Consider the following 21,256-nt stretch of genomic DNA (forward strand, 5'->3'; position numbering starts at 1 on the left):
ATTCGTGACTAGATCCACACTCATCCAAGGAAACCGAGCTTCGAAGTCGATCTTGAAGGAATACTACATGTAAACCTTTTGCAAGAACTCTTCTTTTCATCGTATACACTTTACTCGGCATACAAACAAGGTAAATAATATTAGGAGAAAGAATTGGAAAATTTACATTTGTTACGCAAATTCATTTCCGTCTATATGGAAAGGGAAGTGAAACTTGTTTCGTGTTAAACTCCAATGGTGTTTTTACTTGTCTCGAAATTATTTTTATATAAAGAAATTTTTTTCAAGATTCTAGTACATTATTCTATACATATATACGAATTTACGTTATTTTACGTTCTTTAAAGGAATACACAAAAGACTCGGTGGCCCAAGCTAATGGCTGCAAGATTCCATTCAGTTTCTTTGTGTGCGAACACCTGCCGTATTTCCCCACCAACGATCTACCGCTTTCCATTGGTAGCAATAATTCGCCCTTAACCTCACCCATGTCCCTGTCATCCTTTCTGAATAACGGTAAAAGCTTGCCAATACACTTGAAAGATAACCAACCGCCTTTGGCCGTTTATTACACTATATAGAACATTTACCTCCATACTCCATTTCGTTTCTCTTCTTTAAAATATTACTTAACCAATGATGTTCTCTTAATTATAAAGGTATACGATTACCGTGATTTATCTGGAAATGATGAGAACATACGCAACGTATGCATCATATTCCGTAAGTAATTCTGACAATGCTCCATCGATGAATCTTCTTAATATCGTGATATATATTTAGCAACATTTTCATTTTTCTACGCAAATAGCGAATTTTAAAGGTTAAAGCTTTCATTTTCAAATCGTTTAAAATTTCTCAATTTTGAGGTAATGAGCGCGATTGAAAAAGTTTGGTTATTTTCGACGCGATTAATTTTAAATCGTGTATAGCTCTTCGCAAGATTTAATATTTTCCAGGCGATTTCAAGTATGTACTTGTTTAGGCCATTCCAACACCAAAGAAATTCCAACAACTAAGCGTCGCCGACGCAATTGAAAAAATGAATTTATTGGTAGACATAGTACGAATACAATATGAAATTACAATGTACACACATATATACAGGCAATTATCAACTAATAATTTCTTCGAATAGTGTTCGCTTAGATGCAACAACGGCCGTAATTTTCTCGAGAAATGTGAAATCTAAACAAGTTATTTTAACTTTACGATAGTAAGTGTTTGCAAAATATGAATTTTTTATGTGCTAATTTTACAGTACGAAGAAAGGAAAATTGACAATACATTGTATTTTATAGCACGAATTTTTTTGTTCAATATTTGTAATCCATGTATCAGGTGTTTTGAGATTCTAAACTTAATTGTGCTATGCACGAATGCTCGTCTTGAATTTCAGTTTCGTAAGTTATGTCCGGATCTGAACGTATTTCGTCTATCGCTCGCCTAATTTGAATCCGTAATTGGCCAGCAACTTTCCGTACTGCTGTATAATTTTGTTTTATTTGTTTTATGCACGGTAATAAGCCTTTCCATGGAGCAACGTTCGTGTGAGAAAGATAAAGTTCTTTCCATAATTGAATACTAATTGGTGCAACACTAGGCCAAATAACGCCTGGATTTGGTTCATATAAAGGATTTAACCATTTCTCTAGTACTTCTGGTTGATTTATGTACGACCATAAGCTACACGTTCGTTCTGATAATCCAAGTTTGACTCTCTCTGCTTCTGTATCACCTAAAAAGAATATGTAAAAAAATTTTTAAATACCGTAAGAAAATTGCGTATTAATCGTAAAAACAAAATTACTATATAATTGCGCTCCCACGCTTCTATATATACCTAGGAATGTTCCATAGTCGGAACAGTACGCATGATTATATAATTCAACCAACAATTCTATCGTATACTCGAAGCTAAATTGGAATTGATAATGAAGCTGATAAAGACAATCTAAAAAGAGAAGGAAAGTTGGAGCATGTGTTGGATTTTGTGAACTCGAAGGATGATAAGGCCCATGACGTGTGCGGCTAAAAAACTCGTGTCCTGCTTGTATCCATTCACGTTCGATCAAAGCTTGAAGACCTCGCACTGTTCTGCAGTCAGGATTTAATATCGCTTGCGCCAAGCTGGTCACCACTAAAGTCGAATCTCTACCAGCGCTTCCTGTTGTTCAAAATATAATAAATATCATTGCAACAATTATTTCAATTAACACTCTTAATATAATTATACTTGTCGATTATATACCATGAACTAACACAGCTGCAACTTCTTGATGAAGACACTGAGCAGTTACACAAGCAGCATTTAAAGCACTTTGTACAGCAGACAGCCATCCACCATTATCGAGTCTTGAAAGCCACTGAGAAGTCGAACACGTTATGTCGTTACAAGCTTCTACCAATTTAAAAAAACTATCTGCTAAATCGTGCGGACGTGGAACTGCTTTGTGCACTTTTCGCCACTGTGGATAAGCAGCGTCCATTTCTGTACCGCCACCTCTGGCTTTTGAGCTTTGAGCTTGACTAATGGATCTTGTATCTACTATGTAACTATAGAGAAATCTTACATTAGCAATAGTCTATTATCGGTAACTTTAACAATCGATGTTACATATAATGTACTATTTACCCGCGTCTTCCTGGACCCAACACTGCGTTTAATAATCTTTCGTCTTCTTTACACCTTTTACTGGTAGAGCCACACATTGGTTGGCTACTTCTTAACAAGATACTCTGTAATATTTATTAAAGCCTTGTTAAATGCCTATAGAACATGCTTGTCTCTTTTTTCACGCTTTGATATTTCGTATAATATTATTTCATACCCCTCCTTCGTGCCTGTAACACAAAACAGGAAATCTTCCGCCGTCTCTGAAACTAGCAGAAAATATAATAATTTTATCCTCTATGTGACGAGGTACTATAACAGCAGAAGGATAAGAATTGCAAACTTTATAGTCTTTATTTAAATAACTTATACGCCATTCGTCTGCATGAGCAGTTAATAATCTAGACCACTCTGAAACAGGAGTAAACGCGGTCCAGCCATCTTCTATTTGTACCGTGATATTATTTGTAATTTGTGGTCTATTGAAAAAAGGATATTGTAATATTTGCTCTGCAACAAAAAAAGAAAAACGAGAAATCTCTAATCTCGGAGATAAAGGGTTAATGTATTTTACGCAGAAAATATATTTACGTATTATACCTTGCGAAGTTAACTTTTCTATAGATAATGCAACATTCGTTAAGTCATCCGTTGAAATAATATCTAATTGGAGGATTCGAAAATCTTTACATTTTAATATAATACTACCGCCTGAACTTTGGGTGTTTAATTTCTTTTCTATCAGATCAATGTTTCTGTACAGTAGCTAAAAGAATACAGACAGACGAATAAATGTTTTATTTGCAACCAACAAATTGACACTCTAAACAATAATATATATATATAGTAATAAAATAATTATATTTATAAAATGTACCCAAAGTTCTTGCCCATCGTCTTGTCGCGAAGATAAAAGAAGATGGTGACTACTAATACACAATGTCCCATCTATGGATTTACTATTTCCATCACTTTTATCCGTTAACACGACATTGTCGAGATTTGGAATTAATATTAAGTCACCAAGTTCCATTATATGTTTCGATCAAAGATCAATCAAAGTATCAATCGTTGATGATTTTTAAGCAAATGTAAATGTTTTGACAGCTCTGCATAACCTAACGTCCTTGTCTCACTAAATTATTGTACAACTTCTCTTTAGTAAGTTAAAATAAAACAAATGTAAACTTATAGAAAATTATGTACACTTTTTCGATTGTTCAATTTGCCTTCTTTTAATATCCATTGTTCGAAGATATTTCAAACATAAATTAAAGTCAATTGTCAATGGTCACAATGCTGTTTACTTTTCGTTCGTTCATCGCTTGCGCATACACATTTTATCACACACTTTCATAGTTTTTCGTACGTGTATTAAAGAAAGAACGCATAGAGGGAAGCACATATTGTGCATTTATATAACCTACTATACACTATGACGTAACTAAAGTAATATTCTATACTGCAATTTCTTATTTATTTGGTGAACTTATTAAGGAATATGGTGAGATTTATTAGTAAACGATCACCAAGTATTATTTACCCATCTTTCTATTATTACGAAATGTATCTAACAAATAGAAAGAAGTGTTAAAAATATTTGGACATATAGTAAACCTATAATAAAGACAGCAACGAACATTGTATCGAAGGGTGATTATTTGTAATATGTACAATGCACATATACGCAAATAAATAAATAAGTACATTTACACGCGCGCGCACCACACCACACCACACACACACACACCCACACACCCACACACACACACAAATTGTGGACAAATAACATAGGTATGTATTATTTATTGGTACGTGTAATTAAAGTGTAATTACATTATTGAAAATGTAAAAAATTTGAAGAACAAAAAATTGACGAGCGTTATTTTCGATAGATAGCCCATAAATACAAACGCACCACGTGGTTCTAGTAATTAAAGTTAGTGTCAAGAGATGGACACACCAGCGTCAGAAACCGGATTTTTAGGAGGGAGAAGGAATGCTCATGCTTTTTGATGTAATGTCTTATTGGTAAGTGATATATCTCGCTTATCCATGTTGTGAGATTTGTACGAAAGGTGGTTTATTCGCCCTGCGAAATTTTTTTTATAAGTTATAAAACGTCCAAAACATTTTTGTCATTTAAATAACTGAATTCATATACGAACTCCATAGATGGTTATTGTCTTGTTTGGTTCATTATAATGCAGGATATATGTAGTCTAAAGCACGTTTGTACAGTTACTATTATTATGTGCTATACCATGCTATCGTCAATCAATATATAGTGCAAAAACATAATGTTGTATTTCATATAATGCTATTAAAATATATCACAAGCAAAATTTTAATAAGGGCAAATACTTTAATTTCTTCTGTTGTTTCATTATTAAACGTCAACAGTGTATTATCATAGATTTAAAACTAAATAAATAAAAAATTAGTATTGTTTAAGGTAATTAAAAAATATGTATTGCACAATTTTGTTTACTTCTCCTCTGCAAATTTGATTCTTTGCATAAAAATAGGTATGCTGAGTTTTTTATTATATAACTGACTTATTAATTACTTTGTTTGTATTTGATGTCTATGTAGAAAAATATATTCAGTTTCTTATTTAAGATCAATCGTAAAGATAAGAATTATTTGCAAATTTTATTTCAATAGGAAAGATATTCTTCCATAATGTATGAATGTTCTTTTATTTATGTAATTTCTAATCGTTTTATTTTCTATTTCTGTGTTTAAGTAAACATATATTCAAGTAAACGCATGCGATGTGTCAAAATGTCATCTGTAGAAGACGAAGGAAGTTTTTCAACTTCTCTACAGCTAGAAAATCCAGCTGTACCTGAATCGCAACAGGAAAATTCACAATCGAATATTCACGAGAATCAAAAAAATTCCATCGATGCTCCTAGTAGGGGAAAAGGTAAAAGCTCAATTGCAGATGCAACTAATAGTATTAAAAACATAGCGGATGTCACAAACTGTGATAAGGAAAAACGTGAAGACGAGGTAATTATCCTCGACAGCAGCAAAGAAGATGTTGATTGTAACATAGATAAAATAGAACATGTTCAGAAGACAGGAAAATCAAATATAATACCCTCTATATTGAAAAATGATTCCAAGATTAATAAGAGCGATAATACAAAAGACACTATGATTAGGAGCGGCCATAATTTGAAAAGAAAACATCGCAATTTTCTGTGAGTGTAGACAGTTTCTATTTTTAATATGTATATCTTTCCTTAAACAAATTCTGTCTGTACCTGTTTTAGTATCGTTTGCTTTATCTCGATAAAGTAAGCTGAAAACATTTTAGGTTGCTAGGAAGTGAACTTTTATCTTTCTTCCGAATATTTACAAAATAATGTATTGGCTATGTATAGGAAATAAAAAAGGAAATTGCCTTTTCAGTACCGAAGATGGAGATTTAGAGGAAAGTAGCTCAAGAAGTAAACGAAGAAAGAAAAATACGAGCGACAAATTTTGTTGGAGGTGTCACAAAGAATCCGTAGAAGCATATTGCAGTGCTTGTCCTCGATCGTGGCATCGCAGATGCATAGGTATGCAACCACAGTCTATTCAAAATTGGATATGCGGAGAATGTGCAGCTATTCTACAAGCAGAGAATGCAGAAACCCGTTCTACAGCTATGGCACAATTATCGATTGATCAGCTCTGTCTATTATTAAAATATGTGGTTGAAAGAATGAGGGAGTACCCTGGTGTAGGTATTAGCTTCTTATTCGCATCAATATTTTATTCTTCCATTTGGTTAAATTTTAAGGCTCTGTTGTTACAGTCGGAACCATTCTGGAAACCAGTCGAACTTTCCGAAGTTCCAAATTACCTAGAATACGTGGTAAAACCAATGGATTTGAATCTTTTAGAATCAAACGTGCGATCTAAACTTTATGGTAGTACGGACGCGTTTATGGCTGATGCAAAATGGATCCAGCATAACTGCATTGTATTTAATACGTGTACGTATGCAATATACATATATCGTAGATTATGTTTGATTAATTAGGATAATTAATATCACTATGGAATTTCAATAATAAACTTTTAATTATGCAGGCGGTGGTGTGTACACCGACACATCTAAATTAACGAATGCCGCAAAACAAGTAATTAAATTGGCGCGTCAAGAAGTATCAGAAATCGAAGCTTGTCCCGATTGTTATGCTCATGCCCGAAATTTACCCAGACCCCAGCCGTCGTGGTTTATCGAGCCTTGTCGTCGTCCTCATCCACTTGTATGGGCCAAATTAAAAGGTTTTCCGTTTTGGCCAGCAAAAGCTATGCCTCGGATAAATTCTCAAGGTTTTGTAGACGTACGTTTCTTTGGCGAACACGATCGTGCGTGGGTATCGCCACGAGATTTATTCTTATATTCTAAAGAGCCGCCGGTTCCGCTTCCGCGTAAACGGAGATTGGATATGGAAGAATGCGTTAGAGAAATAACTCGACATTGTCGTAAGCTCGAAATTGTATTTGGTCAATTTAAATTTGCACCTCCCAAGGTCCAATACAATCCACACGACCCGATGCAAATTAAGTTGATGTTACCAAATTATAACCCACTTCGCTGCAATTATGGATATTCACAATTTTTGATTCCCAGAAAAAAGTCGATTCTAAAAAAACGACTGCACGTTAAAATTAAATCGAAACCCAACTCGGAGACAATTACCAATTCTGATACTAACACTAGGACGTTATTTGATTTTCTCACAAGCACCAAAGAAAGTAAAATTGACGCTAAAGCGTCGAAAGTGAAAGAACCTGATCAGTCGAACGAAGTCGAATTGATCTTGATTACGAGTAGCAGTCCGAGTACTTCTACGGATTTAAACGAAACAACAGAAAGAGAAAATAAGGAGGAGGGCAGAAAACTTGACGAAAGTGAACCAACAGTTTCGAAAGTAGCGAAGAAAAAAGAAGCGAAGCCGAGTTCAAGTAAAATCGATGGAAATGATATAAACAAAAGTAATATGAACAAACGTGATTCGAGCGAATTAAACATTATGACATTAGAACGGAATAATAACTCTGAAAACGTAACGAACGATAATACAAAATCTTTGATGAATTTGTCAAAAGAGACAATAATGTCCTTAGATAGCGACTCGATGGACGACGTTCAAACATCGAAAAAGGAACAATCTCTCTTGACAATTAACCTTAATAAGGAAGATACCAATAAAAATTTATTAAGCTCGCAAAGAAATAACTTTAAAGGTACAAAAAACGTAGTGAAAGTTTATAAACCAAAAACTAGAATGGTTGATAAAGTCAACGCTGAGAAGGCTTTGAGGTCTATTGCGAGCGAACATCAGAAACCGACCGCGACAGAATTAATAACAATTTCAGATAAACAGACCGACGGAATATCATCGAAGGATAATTCAAAAAGTTCCAACAATAATAATAATTTAATATCATCGTCTAGTTCGACATCAACCGGCAAAGCTCAAGTCGACGCAAATGACGCTCAGACGGTTAAAAAAAATTCTGTGGATCAATCTGTTGCGTTACTGTTTGTTGTAAACAATAGTGTATCCGACACTGTTAAGAAATCTGTCGGCGATCTGTCGTTAAGCGAGAAAGAAAAAAGTAACCATGTGCAGACGGTTCAACAATCATCGAGAGACACGGCTCAGCCGTCGTATCCGAAAAAAGAGAGCAAAGCAAGGAAATCGTTTCCTAATAAAGCTCGTATTGGTTCACAACCTACTCCACACTCGTCGACAAGTATATTGTCAAATGCAATCGATTCTATGGTTTGTATTCCAGCTTATCAAGCTGAAAATTCTGCCGAATATCAAATGGTTCCGCCAGAAGCAGGGCCTGCAAGTGCTCGTTTGTATCACGGTGCTCATGATTTGGCTAGAAAAATGGCTCAGTTGATGGAAGAGGCATACAAAGAAGCATCTCAAGAAAATGTTACGTCCGAGAATCATCAAACGACTGTTCATTTTCTACGATTACAAATGGAACGGATGACATGGCAACATCAACAACAACTTGCCGAACTGAAACATAACACTGGTACGTAATTTTCATTATACGTACGCGCGCCTGTACCGGCACACACGCAACAGCGATCCTTCCTTATCTTTTTACCTTGAAAATCGTTTATCCCCGAACAGTTAGAATACATATAAAAATAATTCTTGTGCAACAGGCATGTCCCACGAGTGGAGCCCCTCACGCGGCTTGTTCCTCTTCCACACGCCGTTGTCGAGAAATCAACCAAGTTGTGCATTCTTGCTTCTGCTGGAAATTTCGCTTATAAAACGAAAAATGATAGAGAGACTTTTACATTGGACGCGTATTCTGTACTACGCGACATCGCCCGGCGTGTGGTACTACACTAACGGGACAAAGTGGGGGAAGACGTCTAAGCTCCGGAGTTTCGTTTGGACATGCCTGCTGGACAATATGAACTCTATCGGATAATGGGATAACGTGTCGCACGGACCTTGAAGTTTAACATGTAACACTACATACGTATACGCGGTTTCGCCGCTCTTTTAGTTTTTTATCTATTGGTACGTAGTCGATCTTTTTTAATATCCCTTCGGACAAATACCGTATTATTCGATTCGAGTAACTTTTCCTGCTATTTTACCTGAATCGAACTCGGACCGAGCACGGTCATGCGCGCAATCGAATACAGTAAATTTTCTCCAAGAAAAAAATCAAAATTTTTAAACATTTACGATTGCAGATCGAGTATTCAGGGAAATGAAGGCAAGTTTGGAAGCCGAACGATTCCGTGCCATCGAAGAAACTCGTAAGGAAGCCGAAGAGGATAAAGTACGATGTATCGAGGAAATTAAACGTAAACAATGGTGTGCAATGTGCGGGCGAGAAGCATTATTTTATTGCTGTTGGAATACCGCGTACTGCGACTATCCTTGCCAACAGTCACATTGGCCAATGCATATGAGAACGTGCGCCCAAAAACCTTCGTTCACTACTATCGTTACTAGTTCTGCTGCAAATTCGAATCAACAGCAAATGATGCCAAGACTTGTGATAAATACACAACACGCGACGTCAAATGTATGGAGGGCCTAGAGCGCATCGGTATGCAAGTCCCTTGAAATTACAGTAAAAAGTTAAATAGGTTTTATAATTACTCGTTCTCTAAGTTTTGATAATATCTTTAGATGTTTCTTTTATTGCTACTCTGTCTTGTGTTCACGTTCAAGTGGTATAATTATAATTGCAATGTTACACAAAATAATACTTTATACTTTTCTCGTATTATAAAAATAAAAATGATAAAAAATACAGAATATTTATTCAGGGGACATGGTTCAGACGTTTTATCAGAAATATCTATCTCCTGGTACAAAGAGAAATTGAAAAATCCTTTATCATTTTGCAACCTAAAACTCATTACTAAGGACACATTCGGTGTGTCCGAAAAACCGGCATATTTACCCCGACTATTCTTCGATAATGTTATATATCATTATATTACACAGCTGCACGCGGCAGTGACGCCGATACTAAACAATTTTATAAATTCATTACCCATAGTTGTGTGTTATTAAAAATAAAAAACGAATTTTTAAGAAAAATCGACGGGGGGTCGGAATGTTACCGATAGTAAGCAAAATCAAAGTGTTGCAATTTCAAATTGGCATTACTTATCTAAATCTATTAAGTAAAATTTATCAAGTATATAGGAATTTTTAAATATGCATAGGATATGTAAGTCAGTTACCCAGTATTATTTATGGATGTGTAGTCAGTTTCTGGTTTATACCGGTTTTTTTATTTTCTTGTTGCAGTTACACATTTATTTAGCTTTTTTGCTTTTAATCTTTCTCATATAAAATTCAAGTTCCTTTCCTTCGAGTATGTAACCATCTGCTCGACCGCACTGCCCCGGTCTACTTGCTATGCAAGCTGAAATTCATATTTAATTTTATAATATTTAAAAACTTGTCATGCTGAAAGATCGTAATTTCAAATATGTTCGACCTCTTATGTTTTACTCGTACAATGTACCAATTATATTAGAAACGATAAAGTTATGATGATATAGTAAATAACAACAATGCGAAATAGTATACTGCAGAATTAATATATTGATTATACGAAGATTATTGCCTACCGAGTACACGTCCAGTGGCAAATTGCTCTTCTAGGGCAGGTTCTACCTTGGCAAAACGTTGTCTTACTTTGTACTTAGCTTCTGCTTTCTTGGAACGTTTCTTATTTAAAACTTTCTCCTCTGCTTCGGTCTATACATATTTAGTTTGTCTTTGTCAGAATATTTCATTAACAATAATAGTAAGAATTAAGTTGATTACTCACCAATTTAGCACCTCGTTTTCGACCCAATGGCAAAACATAATGACTTTCGTACCACTGTCTGAAAGGTGTTGCATCAATGGTGACAATTGCATTCTTCACTAGGGTCTTTGTCCTCACCAATTCGTTATTCGACGCATTATACACCACATCGATAATACGCGTCTTTCTTGTAGAACACTCTGAACCCCACGAATAATTTCCACTATCCAGACGAAGTGCTCTATATTTTTTATTACCTCCTCGTGTACGTACCTGATTAATATAAAAGAAAAGAGTTTATTTAACTTGCAATTACCTTATGATAAATGAATAGCATTCGATATCTAGTTTTATTCAGTACGCTGTGAGATATAGGTCAACACAATGCTCAGAGTAGGTAAAGGCATTCATCATATTACTTGAAAATAGTATTACATTATTTTGAAAGAAGGAAAACAATTACACGACGGTACCGTATGAATACGTCGAAGTCCGAGCTTAGTATTCGCAGCTGGACGCCCTAATTCAAACTTTCTCTTTTTACGAATAGGTTTCCTTTTGCCACCAGTTGCTCGCCTTTTATGCCAATGATCTCGAGAAATACCTGAAACAAAACATTTCTTTGTGGTTTTCTGCGTAGCAAAACAAACGAACTTGCGAAATTGTATATTCCGACATTTAATTTTATTCTCTTGTAAATTTCTTCAAAAAAAAAAAAAAAACAACGCATCGAATACCTCTTTTAGCGTACGAAACTATACGAAAGAATGAGAAAGCAGCAAGAACGAACGATTTAAAAACAATAACTACTATCATATAGAAAATTAATAAAACGTTGATCGATGCCGCTAATAAATTAATTTTCAATTAATTGTACTATTCTCATCGACGTAATATACGCATAAACTATAGAATTAAATGTATTTCTAGACTACTAATAATTGTTTATTAATAATTTTTAAACGGAAAATATAGATTGAAACAGATGAAAACAAAAATTCTATAAAATCAAGCATCTCACCCATCTTGCTAAGGTCGAAAAGAAACTTGAGTGTTGGAAATAGTAGTAAGCCCTCTCTCTACTTCCGGTAGTACCCGTAACTACGAGCGTCATCTGGCGACCAGTAAAGTTAAGTATACATAGAAATTTATTTATGGAAATAACCATATCGTAAATTAATAAATGAATCGTGACAATGATTTCTTTGAGTTTTTTCATTGCTTTCAATGACATTTATGCATTGTTAATTCCGAAAATGATTTATTTTATATTTATGTATACACGGCGGCGCTGAATCTGTCGTATGGCGCACTCTTCCAATTGGTAGAATGACATTGTTGATTCGCAATCAGTAGAATGTGGCGTTTCTAGTAATATTCCGTTAATCAGAAGACTTTACGCTTTATGATAAATTAAATGTTAACGTGTGTTGAAAATTGTATTTAAAATAATAAAAACGATAGGATAATGTTTTTAGTGATTAAGTTACCATGAATATGGACCTTTATAAAAGTGTTGGATTGGTTACCATGAAAACTGATTACGTTAAATCTTCTGGAAGAAATTTGCTGACATCGTTGTTTCTCACAAAATCATTGTTTATGTTTGACTTGCAGTAGTCATCGCATAAAATTCAATATGGTGTTTGTCGTTGAACGATTTAAGTCGGATTTTCATATTTTAAGGTAAAATGAACTGTAAAAAAACGTTTATCTATCGTAATGATGAAAATTAGATTGAGAAGTCTGTGCCCTGTCTAAAAATTTTGATGGCACGTCGGTGTGCTGTATAGAAAATCGTGAAAACAACATCTTCGAGTCGTTTTATACTCGCTAGTTTAAAAAGAAAAGTTGAAAGATTTAAAAAATAAGAAAATTAAAAGTAATGGAAAGCATTAAGATGGACAGCGCTACAGATACAAATGAATCGGAGATTCAAGAAAGTAACATTGAAGAGAAGAACGAAAACTTTGTGTCAGATATTACTACGTTAGACATTAAATCTCGACTTAGTCTGAAAACGACTGAAGTATACGGAGAGCCACATACAAATGGAATACCTCGACAAGGTCATTTAAACCAACACGGTATGAGAAATTTGTATCTAAAAAACATTGTTGTCTTTGCAAGGGGTATCTAACTCGAATGCCCTTGAAAAAAGGATAGCGAAGCCATAGCATCGTGCAACTTATAATTACAGTAGGTGATAGAGCTGTAAATGTATTGAAAAATAGTCAATACAAGATATCGCATTATTATTACTAAGCGTTAATCAATTAAGTTGAAACTAGTTTTTACATAGAATCTATTCAGTTTGTGGTTTATTTTTTTTTCTTACCGTCAACTTTATTAAACGTAGCAGAAATAACATTTTGGTAAACTTATTCTTATTCTTTCCTCCTTGTATGTATTTAGACGAGGCGGAAACATTATCTTTGGAGAACAAAGGCGATAACATCCAATATGTTAGTTACACTAGCGAATTACAAATGCCTAATATTATGCACTTGATACAAAAGGATCTAAGCGAACCTTATTCCATTTATACGTATAGATATTTTATTCACAATTGGCCAAAATTATGCTTCTTGGTACGTATATATCAATACAAGTGTAAAATATATTCGAACGACGCTGGTGTAGATACTTATTTCTCGATTCTATAGATTTAATTAAATTGTTGCTAAAAAAAAAAAAAAAACCTAATAATTTGTACATGTTTGTACATTGTCGTTTCGATGGAATTTAAAAGAACAGAGAAATGTTTTCAACGTGGCATTAGAAAGCATCGAGGAAGCATAAGAATTTTTAGCCAGCATTCGTTAGATTCGTTTGTCCCGTAGGCGTAGAATTTATAGAAAACTGCTGGTTTTTGTTCGTCAAGGCGATGCACGGTGACGAATGTGTCGGTGCTATTGTTTGCAAGCTGGATATACACAGGAAAGTGATAAAACGTGGATATATTGCAATGTTAGCCGTAGATGTGAAATATCGAAAACGGAAGGTCGGATCGAATTTGGTAAGGCGAGCGATTCACGCTATGATGGAAGATAACGCGGACGAAGTAGTTTTGGAAACTGAGATTACTAATCGACCAGCGCTACGTTTATACGAGAATCTAGGGTTTGTACGCGACAAGCGATTATTTCGGTATTACTTGAACGGTGTAGATGCTCTGCGGCTAAAGCTATGGCTCAGATGAAATTCATCTATGTGTATATATATATATATATATATTATGATTTAATTATTATTGATATATATATATATATATATACATACATATGTAATGTATATGTATATATCAATAATGGAATTAAATCATTTTAACATTGAAAAGAGATAACATTTAAATTGTGTAACGTCGAGAAATAGGGAATGTTAATGCCAAAAGAATTGTCGATTGTATAGGCAGAAAAGACTCGTGTTGTAAAAAAAATAATGTTTCACGGCGTGTAACGCGTATCGTTTAACGTTGCGCAAAGTTTACTTGAAAATTCACTCGTTACATTATGTCGTTAGATCGTCGATTAAAATATGGTTTAAGTATATTTCTTAATTTTATCGTGATAATTGATCGTAAAATCGTTGGAAGAAAGCAATTAATTTCTTTTGGTATTAACGTTTGTCGGCATAGAATACAATTGCAGTTGGAGAGTATAAAAGTAAAAGGTGATAGTGAAAGAAAATCGATGCTGTCAAATGGCTACTAGAAATAGTAGATGTAGATTATCCTCATGCCTTATGCTATAATTATATGTATATAGACTGATACAATGAAGTAAGAAATGCAAAGTAAATTTTCAATCGATGTCTACACCATACGTAAAATCAGTATCTTATTAATAGATTTGTTGTAATGGAAAAAATTTCGGTCGCCGTTCGAGATACAATGTATGTACATATAAATTATTGGATATAAGCTCATTGTATCAGGTATTGCATCTGTTTATCGTGTAAGTATATTAGGAGCGCGCACGCACATGAATGCATGTGAATAGAGAATAAAAGAAAAAAACTATGATTTGCCAAATTAAAATATTCCGAAGAAAGTATGTTGCACGCGATTATCGCAGGGCCGTATTCATTGCTGTTTACTTATTATGTCTACCTTTGTATAAAATAAATTGCGAGGCTCAGATTGTATAATGTAACTATTAAAATATGTAAAAATGTTAATAAAAATACGAAAATGTTTTTAGATTCGATTACATTTATTTTTCGCAGGAAATTTGATGGAAAAATGGGAGGAAAAAAGAAAACCAGTAACGTTATCGAATAATGTGTTGATCGTTAAAATCGAGTAAAGAAATTTTGTTCCTTTTGTTTCAAGTTGTTTCGTTCCTTTCGATCCTCCCGACGATCGTATCCCATGCTCGAGTATCCGAACCGTCTCGAGAAATGTTGATTCGCACGAGGTACATTCTGCTGATCACCGCAATCATTTGCAAAAGTAACGGGAAGTTGTTGCGAAATTGTAATCGGAGACGAGCGAAAGGGGAGAAGAATTCGTCCTTGAGAATGATTGACGATTCTAACGAGGGCAGGTTTTATCAAGCAACTGGTTTAAACGATGTACATGTACGTTACGTCGAAATGAAATGAGCGAAGAGAAAGGAAAGGAAAGGAAAGGGGGTGGTAGTAGTAACGGGGAGGAACGGAGAATCGGATATTTGTAAAATTTCTCCCATTCTATTGCGTATCGATGATTCTCTGTATTTCGGACAAGTCCCAAAGTAGGAATCGAGGAAAAGGAAAGGTGTGCATACGAAATGTATGATTTTCGAATCGCTGAATTACCTACCGATCGTCATATCGTTGGTGATCCAATCCGATATTTATCTCTTGGATAAAATTTACGACTATTTACAGGTTCAGGACTTTGAATGAAAAAATTAAAAAAACGTATGCTTTTTCGAACGCCAACGACTGTTATTTAATTTTGGAAAAATTAGTGGAAAAGCTGGTGCAATAGTTGACACTGATGGCACTATTACCACGATGGTTTTGGTCTCTCGACGGAAAATGTAGTTTCTTCTATTCTGTAACACAAGAGATTAATTATTGTGAAAAACTAACGTGCATAAATAGTACAGTATAAACGGACAGACCTTATTAGAATTGGAAGAAGAAAGTTGACTTTTGTCTGTGCCTCTGTTGTATTCTTACTCTATGTATAATTTAATGTTTAAGAGGTAACTTTGAGCAGCCGTGTATACATAATATTGCACACAATACAGCTGTTGTTTGTTGACCAACAAGAACCGTCGGGGTCATTCATTTTCCATTTAAATGTGTTTCAGAGACCGGGAAGCGGGCAGCGGGGAGCGGGGAACGGAAGAAAAGAGCGAAAAGCAGGTGTTTAAGATAGAGTCGCGGAAGCAAGGGTAAGTATGTTGTCGAGAAGAAACGGTACGATGGACGATACCTAATGATAACGAATGATAAGAAACGATAATGGACGATAACGGAGGAGAAAAAGTACGCGTAGTCTTGATGCGGTACTTGAGAAACCTATTTAAAATACATATCGTGGCAAGTGTACCTACGTACCGTGTACAATTTATCGTGGCGGAGTTAACTGAAAGTTATTAATTTGCTAGTTGCGTAAATTATTGCTTAAAAATCTGTTTCTTTCTTGTTAAATTTTCTATCGCTTACAATAATAAGTAATCTCGTATCATCACGGCTTTGTTCGATACGCTAGAAACGAACAAGTAGTGTAGATATAAATTGAATAGCAATTAATTGAAAGAATCTGAATCCGTAACTATAAGCTTGGTGCTTGAAATGGATTATGTCCTTGAGGAAACGTGCTTTGTTTTATATTTGAATGGCACTTGAAATTTCTATGAAAGCTCGTTTTCAGGCGTTTTGCACTCCCGTCGGGTCATTCATCGGTCCATCTTGTATACGTATTCGATCTACAGAATGAAGCCAAAAAGGATCTTGGAAAGGAATGTGCGTTGAAAAAGGATATCGAATCGATTTTGACGATTAATTGAAAATCGCGCGGAACGGCGGTAGTGGTTTAAAGAAAACTCGGCTATGTAAGTAAATAAGTAAGTAACAACAGGAGCAAGAAATAGAATTTGTAACAATTTCAAAGAACGATCGTTGCTCTTGGTTTTAATTGTGTTCGTCTGTCCGGTTTTAGAGATATTCCAATTATGCTTACGAGCAAAGTAAGTCTGCAATTTGTTAGCGATAATGTAATCTCTATTTCTCCGATACCATCCACCGAAACTTTATCGTATAACAGATAACGTGGAGATATACCCTTATGGATTACCCTGATCGATAAGAATAACCGTGGTCGAAATAGCGATGGGAAATTTTCCAGCGAAAATAGAAAGCAAGCAAGTTACAATTAGTACGCAGCAAAGTTAAGTATGTAAGTACGTATGTACGTAGTTACCAGAATTAAGTTGCATCGAGTCATAGAATTCCGTGTTCGAGGGCTCTTGGCACGCATTGGTGATTGTCGCTTCGAGAACGATCAGTTCACATACTTCTGGATTCGATGTTTTGGTTCGAGCATGACTCGGTAGCAATGATTGTTGAAGGGTGTTATTACCGTTGCATGCATTATCGTTTCGGAATCGTTCGGTGATTCTTGGAACGTGACCATTAACGATTCTCGGGAAACACGGAAGTACCTTGAACGAAAATCATTTACAAGGATAAAGTTTGCGTTTCGTCGATACGTTCTGTTTTGTTAATTTCTAATCGCAGCGAAACGAGTGGGCGATTCTTCTCTCTCTTTCTCTCTCTCGTGTAACTATAGAATATTGTTTAGAGTAGCGTGGCTCGATTGTTTTATGTTGTAAATAGGAAAGAGTAAAGGAAACAGTTGTGTACGGATGGGGTGGGTGGTGGTCCGCGGCTTTGTAAAAGTTCGTACTTGCTTAAATTCTTTGCGGAAGTTATCGTTGAGCCAAGCGTAAAGGAATGGGTTGTAACAGGTGCTGCTCATGGCGAGGCAGTGCGTCATGAAAAAGCAAAGTCTGTAATAAGACCAATCGTTGGCAGGCGTGTAAAAGTCGTCGACGACGTTGACGATGTTTAAAGGTAGCCAAGAAATGCCAAATATAGTGACCATAGCTATCAACATCCGGTTCGTTCGTTTCTTTCTCTCTCTCTCGATTTCCTCCCTCTTGTTGTTGTTGGTGGTGGTGGTGGTGGTGGTGGTGGTGCCCGGCTTCGATTTAGCTCGATCGTTCAACTTTATCGAAACGCGAATATAGCAAAACGCAATCACGAAGAAAGGTAAGACGAATTGAAGTATCGAGGTGACAGAGCTAAAGATTTTACGAAACCGTTCGGTCGGCCAATGCTCCTCGCAATAAGCGTACGGTTCCTCCAGATGCATGTAAAGCCCGTACGGCAAGGTGACCAGCAAACTCACTATCCAGATACCGACGATTATGCCTAGGCAAACATCGATCTTCATACGAGGATGAAACGGGTATATGATCACCATGAATCTGTCGATCGCGATGCTCGTCAAAGTCAATGTACTGATATAAACGCTGACACCTTGAGCGTACGGTACCAAGTGACAGAGGGTTTTACCGAATATCCAACCACCCATAAACGTATAAAGAGGCGTAAACGGAACCGCCAATACGCAAAGCAACACGTCGCTTAGCGCCAGATTCGTGATAAACAGGTTCGTTACGGTCTGCATTTGACGATTTCGTGCCACGACGAAACACACCAGCGCGTTGCCGAATACACCCAGTACAAAAATGTTCCCGTAAAAGATAGAAAATATTAGTTGCACTATAGAATTCGAAGTCGCATCGTTCTCCACGGTCCAACGATTCGAGTCATTATTATTAGCAGGCAAAATTTCCCGCGAAACCGTCACATTAATCATTATTAATCGCTTTCACGCCCCTCTCTTTCTTCTGACTTTTGAAAATTCGAAAATCCTCTCTCTCTCTCTCTCTCTCTCTAAAAACGAGTAAAAAGAGATAAACTTGTTCGTTCGCCCATTATCTTTCTTTAAAAAGAACACAATTTCCACCTTCGGGTCGCTCGAATCGAACAAACTATCTTAAAAATAGTAAAATCTAGCGTTTCTCGAGGCTACCGAGGTAAAAACACTCCCCAAAAATAGAACAGAATTACGCGATCACGAATCGTCCAATCGACGCTACAATCTTTTCACCCGAAACATTTTCCGAATGCAATTTACTTCTTTTTTTCACCCGCTCGAAGAGTGAAATTTAAACAACTTGATCTTTGAATTTTAGCTTAGGCCACCTGTTAGAAATTACGCGTGTCAACGCGTTTACAACATTTCAGAGGGCGAGAGAGCAGAGAGAGATTTTACAAACTAAACTTATTCTTCCAACATATTCTACGAATCCTGGAAAATGACCGACAATGTGGATTACCTAAATAAACAAAGTACAACATTATTTACAGATTGTATATCGTAATAGCGATATTCTATAGGTATTTTTTTAAAAAGCTACGCGGTAAATGTGAAATCAGTATAGAGTTAAAAGCAAGCAAAAACACAGCCAATAACAATTTTCTTTACAATCCTATTTTTCTAAAGCGAGGCTTTTTTTCCAGGAAACGTTCTATTTCTTCGAAAGAAAATAACAAGCAACTCGATGTTCTCTACAATATACATATTTTCGTTGGATGAAAAGTAACGGCTCGCGCGCGCGCGCGCGCGTGCTATTCACAACGTTACACGAAACTTATCCAAAGTGACGACGAGCGGTCTTTCTACCGACAACTGAGAGAATGGAAAATCGCTGATGAACCTAACTCAGACCAGCCGCCGCCGCCGCCGCCGTCGCTTCCTCGCGCACGCGTCTCTATTATCCTCGACCTCGGCTGGTGGTTACATCTATACCTTTTCTATACTTGATTTTATTTTTCTCAAAATCATCTTGCATCGTCAGTAGTACACTTCTCTATTCATATTTTTCTTTTATCTTTTCTCACTTTACTAAAAAAAGGTCTCAACACACGCACGCTCAACATACTTAATAAAATGCTCCTTGTAAAATACGGTAATTTATTAAGAGTTAAATGTTATCTTCCTATATTTTTATCATAAATTAAGTCTAAAGCATTTCCATTATTTTATTACAATACAGCTACGTAACATTTTTGTCACTATCTCGGTACCTTTGCAATTTACATTTTACCATTAATTACTATTTCTTACATGTGTGTCTGTCTGCCTATGTATGCGCATACGGATATATATGTACATTATTTACTTGAATTAAAAACGCAATTACACCTTGCCTGGTGCTATAATATCATAACTTGCCGCGTATTATTTCAACTTATATCTTACAACTACATATTTCGTAAATCTTTAATTGCACGTGTATCCTACGTCTAGTTATTCCTTTTCACGCTTCCCCTTATCTCTCTCTGTTCATCTTACATTCTTCTTTTCTTTGTACAGTTCTTTTATATACACTTGTATCTACTTGTGCGTGTACGAATGTTTACAGGCACGCAATTACGCAGTATCATGCAAGGTGCACAATGTCCAACAAATCCGAAATATACGTCGACGGAAACTTTTACGTTTCTCGATAGTTTCGTACGATCGATTAAACAGGGGTTTCATCAGCAAATTCTCCTTAGAGGACATCACGATTTCTTACAAATATTCCAATACGTTTGAATCGACACTCGCGTACCGAGTAATGTATTCAAAAAATCGATGCTTGTATAAAAATATGAAATGATCGTTCTATTTAGAAGGACGTCTCTGTTTCTTCGGATCCGATGGATATCACGAGACACATCTTCTACGTTTCTCATCGTTACCATACACATTCCTGCACGTGTGCATACACCGACGCACGATACGTACGTAATCCAAGACACGTTAAAATTATACGCGATCCAATGAAAAATCCTACATTAGCTGACTTTATACCTATTTTCACGGATAAGGAATTTTTAGTAACAAACTTTATCATTAGTTATTGATAGAACGCCAAGGAAAAAGAATAAACAAACAAATAAAATGTTACCTTCGGAAGTAATAGTTATGTTTTTCTTCGTTAGTCGTAGAAAAGGCAATCAACGAGTCTCTATTTACATTACATTAATGCACGCGCCAAACTTGTTCAAAGTTCCTTCTCATAGACCCGATTTAGTACACTTTACATTCGAGTTGGACTAAATTTACACAAACTACTCGTCTCGGATCATCTCTTCTGCTCTTTCGCAAACGAGTAGGATAACTACCCTTTACCTTTTCAGCAAAAGACACTGATTCTCTTCTCGTCTAATCGTACGACTTGTCCAAGGTACCATTCG

General features: G+C 35.7%; 5 protein-coding genes and 1 long non-coding RNA gene across 17 annotated transcripts; 3 read left to right on the top strand and 3 right to left on the bottom strand.

Moving 5' to 3' along the window:
* Positions 1-5: 5 nt before the first annotated feature.
* On the top strand, positions 6-10,275 carry Zmynd8 (Zinc finger MYND-type containing 8). Of its 7 annotated transcripts, XR_013079746.1 has the most exons (8): positions 4,087-4,408; positions 4,510-4,645; positions 5,364-5,826; positions 6,038-6,350; positions 6,426-6,606; positions 6,704-8,677; positions 8,814-9,180; positions 9,360-9,499. XR_013079746.1 is itself a non-coding variant. In XM_076765827.1 (7 exons), exons 3-7 carry the CDS (start codon positions 5,387-5,389, stop codon positions 9,710-9,712), a joined length of 3,261 nt encoding a protein of 1,086 aa, XP_076621942.1. In that variant the 5' UTR covers positions 6-130; positions 4,510-4,645; positions 5,364-5,386; the 3' UTR covers positions 9,713-10,275. The 7 variants fall into 7 exon arrangements, 6 of the variants coding, with proteins under 6 accessions (XP_076621942.1, XP_076621941.1, XP_076621938.1 ...); XM_076765827.1 differs by lacking the exons at positions 4,087-4,408; positions 8,814-9,180 and adding an exon at positions 6-130 and having other exon boundaries at positions 9,360-10,275; XM_076765826.1 differs by lacking the exon at positions 8,814-9,180 and having other exon boundaries at positions 4,021-4,118; positions 4,514-4,645; positions 9,360-10,275.
* On the bottom strand, positions 1,017-4,014 carry LOC143342199 (myotubularin-related protein 9). The gene is made up of 7 exons (XM_076765842.1): positions 3,492-4,014; positions 3,215-3,380; positions 2,832-3,124; positions 2,636-2,739; positions 2,252-2,556; positions 1,844-2,167; positions 1,017-1,738 (listed from the first exon to the last, which is right to left on the bottom strand). The coding sequence occupies exons 1-7, from the start codon at positions 3,645-3,647 to the stop codon at positions 1,338-1,340; spliced, it is 1,749 nt and encodes a 582-aa protein (XP_076621957.1). The 5' UTR covers positions 3,648-4,014; the 3' UTR covers positions 1,017-1,337.
* Positions 10,276-10,395: 120 nt separating the features above from the next.
* Positions 10,396-12,056, bottom strand: Rps8 (ribosomal protein S8). The gene is made up of 5 exons (XM_076765859.1): positions 11,964-12,056; positions 11,416-11,546; positions 10,964-11,215; positions 10,761-10,890; positions 10,396-10,552 (listed from the first exon to the last, which is right to left on the bottom strand). The coding sequence occupies exons 1-5, from the start codon at positions 11,965-11,967 to the stop codon at positions 10,443-10,445; spliced, it is 627 nt and encodes a 208-aa protein (XP_076621974.1). The 5' UTR covers positions 11,968-12,056; the 3' UTR covers positions 10,396-10,442.
* Positions 12,057-12,548: 492 nt separating this feature from the next.
* LOC143342206 (N-alpha-acetyltransferase 30) lies at positions 12,549-15,145 on the top strand. The gene is made up of 3 exons (XM_076765856.1): positions 12,549-13,029; positions 13,358-13,533; positions 13,827-15,145. Exons 1-3 carry the CDS (start codon positions 12,828-12,830, stop codon positions 14,142-14,144), a joined length of 696 nt encoding a protein of 231 aa, XP_076621971.1. The 5' UTR covers positions 12,549-12,827; the 3' UTR covers positions 14,145-15,145.
* A 416-nt stretch (positions 15,146-15,561) lies between these two features.
* On the top strand, positions 15,562-19,660 carry LOC143342211 (uncharacterized). Of its 3 annotated transcripts, XR_013079750.1 has the most exons (7): positions 15,562-15,701; positions 15,815-16,137; positions 16,246-16,329; positions 16,812-16,992; positions 17,100-17,127; positions 17,205-17,336; positions 19,532-19,660. It is a non-coding gene; the product is annotated as an uncharacterized LOC143342211 (long non-coding RNA). The 3 variants fall into 3 exon arrangements; XR_013079749.1 differs by lacking the exon at positions 19,532-19,660 and having other exon boundaries at positions 16,812-17,004; positions 17,100-17,235; XR_013079751.1 differs by lacking the exons at positions 17,100-17,127; positions 17,205-17,336; positions 19,532-19,660 and having other exon boundaries at positions 16,812-17,088.
* LOC143342204 (prolactin-releasing peptide receptor) lies at positions 15,700-19,626 on the bottom strand. 4 transcript variants are annotated; one of them, XM_076765850.1, is made up of 4 exons: positions 17,847-19,626; positions 17,353-17,601; positions 16,054-16,112; positions 15,803-15,984 (listed from the first exon to the last, which is right to left on the bottom strand). In XM_076765850.1, exons 1-4 carry the CDS (start codon positions 18,822-18,824, stop codon positions 15,936-15,938), a joined length of 1,335 nt encoding a protein of 444 aa, XP_076621965.1. In that variant the 5' UTR covers positions 18,825-19,626; the 3' UTR covers positions 15,803-15,935. The 4 variants fall into 4 exon arrangements, with proteins under 4 accessions (XP_076621964.1, XP_076621965.1, XP_076621967.1 ...); XM_076765849.1 differs by lacking the exon at positions 16,054-16,112 and having other exon boundaries at positions 15,700-15,984; XM_076765852.1 differs by lacking the exon at positions 16,054-16,112 and having other exon boundaries at positions 15,852-15,984; positions 17,361-17,601.
* Positions 19,661-21,256: the final 1,596 nt, after the last annotated feature.

This window comes from Colletes latitarsis, chromosome 5 (genome assembly GCF_051014445.1).
Source record: "Colletes latitarsis isolate SP2378_abdomen chromosome 5, iyColLati1, whole genome shotgun sequence".
NCBI lineage: Eukaryota > Metazoa > Arthropoda > Insecta > Hymenoptera > Colletidae > Colletes > Colletes latitarsis.